This window comes from Taudactylus pleione, unplaced genomic scaffold (genome assembly GCF_031769625.1).
Source record: "Taudactylus pleione unplaced genomic scaffold, aTauple2 ptg000270l, whole genome shotgun sequence".
NCBI lineage: Eukaryota > Metazoa > Chordata > Amphibia > Anura > Myobatrachidae > Taudactylus > Taudactylus pleione.
Window position 1 is genome coordinate 8,946,192 of NW_028284672.1, and position 8,803 is coordinate 8,954,994.

At 43.3% G+C, this 8,803-nt stretch overlaps 1 protein-coding gene across 1 annotated transcript in view; it reads right to left on the reverse strand.

Moving 5' to 3' along the window:
* Positions 1-4,915, reverse strand: part of PPP2R1B (protein phosphatase 2 scaffold subunit Abeta) — a 55,549-nt gene extending 50,634 nt beyond the window's left edge. The window contains exon 1 of the mRNA XM_088481424.1: positions 4,755-4,915. Within this exon, the coding sequence (XP_088337550.1) occupies positions 4,755-4,832 (78 nt within the window). The 5' untranslated portion in view covers positions 4,833-4,915. The remainder of the gene's footprint in view (positions 1-4,754) is intronic.
* Between the last annotated feature and the right edge of the window lie 3,888 nt (positions 4,916-8,803).

An 8,803-nucleotide genomic window follows, 5' to 3' on the forward strand; every position in this document is an offset into this window, starting at 1 on the left:
TCACCATCAGCTGCTGTATGCATATCCAGGAAACTCCTTACTGCACTCACTGCTTGGACATAGCAAGTACTCCCCTATCTGCATGTTGTTCTTGTTGATTGATCTTTTTGCTCAAAACACTTCTGACTGGATCGGCTCTATACACTGTAATTTTTGCCTTCATACTACTGAAAATCCTTTTTGTATTGCCTTCTTCCATTGCATCACATATATCCACTTTAATCAATCTTTATTTTAAATAACTAATTCCTTCACCCACTACTCACATACTTCACTTTATATTTCACTTAGGGAGCTGGGCTCATACATTAGCAGCACTGTTCTTTTACTTGTATTTTTGAATATTTAACAACTTTTAGCCACACTGTCTCTACATCACACAGCCTCCACTCCAGTTTTCATCTTGCTTATTACCTCATCCACAGCATGAACACCCTTACTTCAAACGCCTATGTTCACATAATCCTCTACTTGGCGCCATAATAATTAAGGAGGAAAATAATAAATAATAATAAAGGAGAATAATAATAATAAAGGAGGAGAATAATAATAATATTATTATTAGGAATGACAGATGTAGGTGGATTCCTCATCTATTCATGCTCCTTTAGGAACATGGGAGAATGGATGACACAATGTAAACACATTTCTAAAGGGGAAAAAAAAAACCCAAACATAAATGTTACAGAAATCTGTTTAATTCGGAAATTTTACATTTTGAACTGTAAGCTGACATTTTTATGTAAGTCAATATCACACCTGGAGACATGGAACTGCATAAATTCAACTAGTCTGATAACAGTTTTTATACATTTGTACAGAGCAATCAGTTTTCTGAATCTAGAGAGATCAAGTGCCCTTATCAAGACGAGCGCAAATTAAGCTGGGTACACACCTATACAATCACACATTTGATGCGACGGTTCGATCGACAATGCTCCCGTTCGGAAGTGCCGATCACAGTCCCGATACGCGCACACACATACAATCCAATGTGCGGCCTTTGATCCCATGCTGCCGAAATATTGCAAGGAAGTGATTGTACCAGCGTACACATTTCCCCGATTTCAGGCTGCGCTCACACTGGGTGTACCTAAACTTAACATAATGGGCAGGAAGGTGGTGGGGTAAAGGTTTTAAAGGTAAAGGACGTATGCTTGTGTCCCCTATCAATTGCAGTACTACACAGCCCTGAAAGTTGTGGAACTACACTCTCCAGCAAGCCAAGCCTTGCAGTATAGGTCGTGGAGTAAAGGTAAAACAAAAACAAGATGGAGAATATATACATAAAGAGGAGTGTGGCACACAGAAAGCTCCTGATCTTCCAGAGTATAATTATGCAAGCCCAGAGAGGCAGCCCCAGGTCTAGTGTATAATGGCAAGAACGATGGAAGGTGCATACACACAGCATATTCGATACGACCAGGCCCGGTTGAAACAGATGAAAATTAAACTGAACAGAAGAAGCGATCCCCCGATTCGACCAGTTTTCATCTACAAAACAGGATGGAACGTGCGTACACACTCTTTAGATATCCAATGGCTCAAAATCGAAAGAACGGGCCGACGATTGTATAGGTGTGTACCCAGCTTAAATGATAAAAGACAAAAATGCAACTCTCTCTATGATCTAACTGTGCCATATGACCACACCACTGGCTCATACAGTACTTGCTATGCAAGCTTACACTACTGCTTTGAAGGCGTGCAGTTGTCCATCCTATTATCTGAACAAAACTGATGCAGTCAGATGTTGATCATGCTGAATGAAGAATCATTTTGGAACCCACAAATGGTAGAATGATCAATTTAATAAATATTAACTGGACCATGTGAAGGCATCAAGAGACACCACTTTTCAGGCCAGAGTATGCAAGTATTGTATGTAGAGATACTTAATAGGGGGGGGGAATTCAATGGTTTAGCCCTGCCATAGCTCCTGTCTAAAATGAACGGAGCAATTCAATTATTTGTGCCGATGGAAGATAGTGCTGTGGGAGCCCATTATTCCTGTTCGCACCCTCCTAGAGTGGCGAGCAGATATCCGACCAAAGCTGGGATTATGCGCATCCAAACTCACCGTGCCCAGTAGCTTGCATAGGTTTTAGCTACTTTATGCGGCTAAACGCGGTGCATTTGGGCACGTCATGCGCCATGAGTAATGGTCACCCACGGCCTTTGTGCCCATCGGCAAAACAATTGAATATCCCTCACCGGGTGCCCATTAATTATGGGTGTCCAAAAGAAATTAAAATTCCCTCCTAATGAATCCGAAAATAAAAAATAAATACTAGAACTTTGTCAAGGGATGGCGTTCTGAAATGACATTTCAAAATGAAGAGTCATTATTTACCACCACAGAAATTCTAAATATATGAAATGCATTCAATCTTTTATAAAAGGCTGAAAATATAAATTAAGTGTCCCAGAGTCAATACTTAAGGTGGTCACTTCATTCTAATTGCAACCTCTGTGCCCAATTCTGCCACACCCGCTGGATACCATACGGCACTATTTGAGCAGTTGGCCAATGATAATATTGCGGTCACTCATTGGCAGACTTATGGTCAACAGTGTTAAACAATTAGTTTGCACATGGACAGCTTTAGAGGGGAGGAAACATTCTGTATAAGGTGGCCCCATCACCAGCTCACAATGTACCACCATTCCCAGCTTCATTCTCACAGCTGTCAGAGGTTCCCTACCAAGAGGACTTCCCATGAGCAACCGGTTGGTTTTTTTCTGATTTTTTTTTTTTTTTTAAATGTATTTATTTACATTTTTCAATTATATGTAATATACAGATAAACAGTTCAAAATAGGATGAATAATAAGAGTAAAAATACTATAATAATATATAGTTAACAGCAAAGAAATATGTAGATATTTTGGCAGATTTAGATAGTATGACAACAAATAAGCTGTATTTTCAACAAGAAAAAAAAACGGGGTATTGGGGAAGGGTGGGAAAAAGGAAAAGAGAAAATGGGGGAAAGCAAGGTAGAGACGCAGTCGGTGTGTCTCTTTCAAAAACAAAAAAAGTGAGCAAAGCTAAATTGTGCATAAAGGAGGTTCGGCCTCAAAATGATTTGTCCATGTGGTTCAAATTTAATAGAAGTAGTAGGGGTGTCATGTAGGAACGATGCCATTCTTTCCATTCTATAACCGGACCATATAGCTTTAATTGTAACTGAAATAGAGGGAGGTGCAGTTGACTTCCATTGCGACGCAATATGGCATTTGGCTGTATTTAATATATGTTTAACCAGCCTCCGTGTGTAGCAAGGGAAAGATGGGATAGGCCTAGATAGTAAGATATAGAGAGGGGTATCTGGCATTTGTAGTCCAGTTATAGATTTACTTAAATCATGGATCTCTTTCCAAAAGGGTTGGATGCAGGGGCATGTCCACCAGATGTGCAGCAGGGTTCCCTGTTGGAGGTTGGAAGCAGTAGGATATATCGAGTGGAGGCTTTTTTTTTTTTTTTTTTTAGAGATGATACATTGTTATTTAACCATGGTTAAATTTTGAAACATTATATCTTTTTCTCTGTGTATTTCCATTTGTTTCATATTTGTCTCCTAATATTCTACATTTCCATTATTATCTATTCATTTTTCTGTTTTATTATATGTGTTTTTTACTGATATTATAATACCTTGATATTCCATATGGAATCATTTATTAAACAGTGATTAATTATACCGCAGCAGCACAATTCCTATATGTTTTTTTTATGCTGGGCAGCAAGCTTAAATGTTTTCATTAAAATTCGAATACTCAGGTTAATGTTGGAAGACTTATGCGGGGGTGTTATGACTGGTCGACAGTCTGAATGTCAACAGGTTATCAATGTCGACAGACAGATGGTTGACCACTAATATGTAGACATGTATATAAGTCAACATGGTTCAAAAGGATGACCTTTAACATGTCACCACAAAAATGTTGACATGTTTTTTGTTGGTTATTTTAGCCTAACCGTGAAAACCATTGAAAAACCATATACAGTATTGACATTTTAGTATCAACGTGTTAAATGAATGTGTTGACCATTTAATCATGTCAACTTAAATACATGTCTACATACTGGTGGTCAATATAATGACCACGTCGACCTTTTTACTGCCAACATTCAGAATGTGTTGACCGAAGAAGACGTACACAAAAGGTTTGCAAAATTAAGGAATCAGCGCCGACAACGGATCTTTGGTTATAGGTGCGCATGCATAACAGGTTCTCGCCTCAAAGCTCACAATCTCCGGGTGCCATCACCTCATTCATATGGCAAAGAAAAGAGAAAACAAAAAAAAAAGTCTGTGTCGGCGCTAGAGAGAGAGAGAGAGAGAGAGAGAGAGAGAGAGAGAGAGAGAGACACACACAGACACACCTCAGCAGCATTACCAGGTCCATCAGATCTCTATTGCAAGCTTGGTGTAAACCTATACAGATTGCTGCTCACCACTTATGTATTCAGCACTGGGGTAGTGCCTGGCAGATACCCATTACCTGGGCAAATCCAAGATATTATCCCTAAGGACCAGCAGTCTCTCTCCATCTATTAGTGACAGCACGTCTGTCACACTAACACCTCACATACAGTGTAGCTGGCCCGGTGCCGCCATCACATGAATATACACCCATAAGACACACACCACACAGCAGCCAGCCATACACAGACAGAGACATAGCGGCACAGAGCTGCAGGGATGGGGGGTGACAGTCAGACTCCCGGCTCCAGGGCGCCTCCTCACCTGCACGTCCTCGTTCCTCAGCTCGTCGATCAGGACCGCGATCGGATACAGCGAGTCATCCCCATCGGCTCCGGCCATCGTTACACTCACAGACCGCAGCTTCCTCGCCCACTCTCACAGGCCTACTTCCGCCCGGGACACAGAGAGGGGGCGGGGGAACATACAGGAAATGGCGTAGTACGAGGCGGGGCCCGGGAGCGATGAGAAGAATACTGCTCTACATGGACACGCCCACTACTTGCGGTCGCGGACAGTTCGGGTCCCGCAGCGCTGCGCCATTCGGGTGTCCTGTCAGTGACACATTACCGTGCTAGCATATATATGAGACCTGTCTGTCGCTGACCGACCCATCCCTGCTGCCTACCTGCCAGCCTGGTGCTGATTGCAGCTCTGACACATAAGCACATCTGTAATACACGTATAACTGGGTCATCAGGCCACAGGCAAGTGCAGGGAAGTCCGGATGATAGGTCTACAATAAAACGGTAGACAGTCCATATTTCGACAATAGAAGGTTGACTAGAAGGCAATACGTAATGGTCAATGGACAGGTAATGGTCAATGGTGACACAGGCGGCACAATGTTATTTCCTTTCTAGAGTGGAATCTATATAATAAAGTTGACCGCTGGTAAAAATGAGGTCATCACCTTGCGGTCATGCAGATCTAATGTCAAACATCTGGAGTTTATAACTAGCCACACTGGCCTCCAGCCATTCATGCGGACCACCATAGCACAATGCTTCTTCCGCATATCGGCATAGTAGGGGAAGTCAAGAAAAGATCAGACCTGGTACTTAGTGGGTGTGGTTATGGTGGGCCTATACCATGCCCTTTAGTGACTAAATAGATGTAGCTTCTCTGGAGGGGGCATGGTCATAAAATGGGTGGCATTGCTATGCATCCCTGACATGGCCACCTTCTGTATGAAGCTGCTCTCCTGTATGTTTAAACAGGAATCTTTCTATGTGTGTGTGCGGATCACCAACCATGGGACCAATGTCTGGGTCTCCTAACTGGTGATCTGTTCTTGGGTCCGGGAGCACCCTGACACTGGGGCACATTCCCCCTATCACCCAGCCTTATGGAGCGTACACACGGTCAGATTTGTCAGACTTGTCAGATTTGTCAGATGAACGATTAAACGATCTGAACGATTTGAACGATTTTACCAAAGTTTTGAACGATTTGAACGATTGAACGATTTTTGACTGCATTAAAATGAATGGAATCGTCCAAGTCTGACTGCAAACCCATCAGATGTCAGATATCGTTATCTGACAAACGGGAACGCGCATCGTTGATCGTCCATCGTTCAGGCATGTCAGATATGAACGATTTTCCTTCAGATATGAACGACTGAACGATTTTTAAATCGTTATCGTTCATATCTGAAGGAAAAATCTGATCGTGTGTATGCACCATTATGGAGCGTACACACGGTCAGATTTGTCAGATTTGTCAGATGAACGACTAAACGATTTGAACGATTTGACCAAAGTTTTGAACGATTGAACGATTTTTGACTGCATTAAAATGAATGGAATCGTCCAAGTCTGACTGCAAACCCATCAGATGTCAGATATCGTTATCTGACAAACGGGAACGCGCATCGTTGATCGTCCATCGTTCAGGCATGTCAGATATGAACGATTTTCCTTCAGATATGAACGACTGAACGATTTTTAAATCATTATCGTTCATATCTGAAGGAAAAATCTGATCGTGTGTATGCACCATTATGGAGCGTACACACGGTCAGACTTGTCAGATTTGTCAGATGAACGACTGAACGACTAAACGATTTGAACGATTTGACCAAAGTTTTGAACGATTTGAACGATTGAACGATTTTTGACTGCATTAAAATGAATGGAATCGTCCAAGTCTGACTGCAAACCCATCAGATGTCAGATATCGTTATCTGACAAACGGGAACGCGCATCGTTGATCGTCCATCGTTCAGGCATGTCAGATATGAACGATTTTCCTTCAGATATGAACGACTGAACGATTTTTAAATCGTTATCGTCCATATCTGAAGAAAAAATCTGATCGTGTGTATGCACCATTAAACTGGTTCTTCTAGGTGGTTGTGTCTTCAAGTACAACTGGATGCATAGGCTAGAGGCCTGCCACTAAAGGGGAGGCGCCATCTAATAAACAGAATGGGTAGGCTGAGGATCTTTTGAAGGTGAGCGCTGGATGCCTGCATTGAGCAGTCAGGCATCCGGTCACACATCTCGCAGTCCTGGATATCATCACGTTAGGTATATTGTGCTTGTAGAATACATATATGTATATAGTACAGCTGCAATTCTGTAATTCACAACATTCCTAGCTGGACATGTAGGCCACACCACCTATTTGTCACACATGCCCACATCTAGCCATGGCATGCCCCACAACAATTCTTTTATGTGGGCCACGGCTGTTTTGGCTTCTGAAATTGGGGACTGTCCTATGATACTCCAGACGGCTGGAGAGTTATGCAAGTCTTCATCTATAAATAATAAAAAAAAACATTAACTTGACCTTTTTGTGACATTCGTTACAGTGATCATTGGACACTTGCACTTTTGTAGTGGTTTACATTCATTTTGATCTTTTATCATTCGATGGTTCGGTTTATAGGATGAGAAGATATTTGGCAAAAGAAGATATGTCTTCCTGGGAGGTCAAATGTCTGCTGCCATTTACTTCTGAAGAAATCATTGGTTGCTAGGGGAACAAATAACTCCAGTCAGATAATATTAAACATAGTGAAGCAACTAAGTTTATACTTTTCTATGTTTAATACAAGAAGAAGTTTAAAAGTAAGTGCACTCACTATAAATATTTTTAACATCAGGAAAGTACATAGTAATGCAGTATTAACAGATTAATCCTTACAGATGTCAAATAACTGTTTTTGGAATGAATACTTAGGAAAAAAAAATTATATATTGTAGGTTACGTCTTTGATAAATTCAGCCCTTCTGTCTGCATTTTATCAAAGCAATATTAAAATAAGGACTTAACAGGGAACAAGTCTGCACGTAAAAGGTACACTAATTACCAGAGCCCTAACTAGACTTTCTACTTCAGGGTCCATAGGGTATCCACAGGATACCTTGGGGTATAGGTGTGACGTCAGTCGCAGGGCACCAAAGAGTTAAGCTTTCAGCCTCCCAGGATGCACTAGGTCCCCCTCCTATACCCCGCCCCCGGGCCAAGGCACCTCAGTTTAGTTTGGTGCCCGGCCGGAGTCGGGTGCACCTGTTGGAGTGGGGGCTAGAAGAGCCCCTGAAGCTTTTTCTTCATGCAGCTGTGGCTGCACATCTGGATGAACAGCATGGACAGTCAGTCCTGACGTCCATGCTGTCTTCCCTACACCCCGCCGGTACCAGAACGCCGGTACTGATCCGGGGATGCTGGTGGGCGTCTGGGGTCACAGCTAGCGGTGACCCCAGATGCTCCGGACCATGGCCGGATTCAAGGGGGACAGAGGTAAGGAGCGGGGTCCCGCGGTGGGTCCCCGCTGATCACATGGTCCTAAGTCCCCAGGCAGGGGGCTCCCTGGGGACTGGCTGCAGCGTGGAGCCAGGCGACCAACCTGCGCTTCCACTACCCCCTGGGACAGCGGACCGCAGCAGAGCGGTAGCAGAGACGCCTGGCGGTGGCTTATCCGTTCGCGGATAATTATTTTGCTAAGTGGGAATCCCCTCCACAGGTGGATTCTCACGTGACCCGTCTTGTCCGTAGTGCCACATTGCCGATGCCATCCATGTCCTCCCTTAAGGATGCTACGGACCGCAAGGTAGAAATCTGCCTGAAGTCCGCTTATTCCCTTGCAGGGGGGGCAGCACGGCCGGCTATGGCCATTTGCTGGGTTGCCAGAGCGATGGAGCGCTGGGCGGATTCATTAGAGGCTTCTTTTGAATCCGACTGTCCGGCCGAACAGGCGGATTTGATTGGCAATCTCCGTGATTCGGCCACCTACATCAACGAGGCGGCTCTAGACATTAGTACTCTGGTGTCTAGAATTTCTTCAGCAGCGGTAGCTGCTC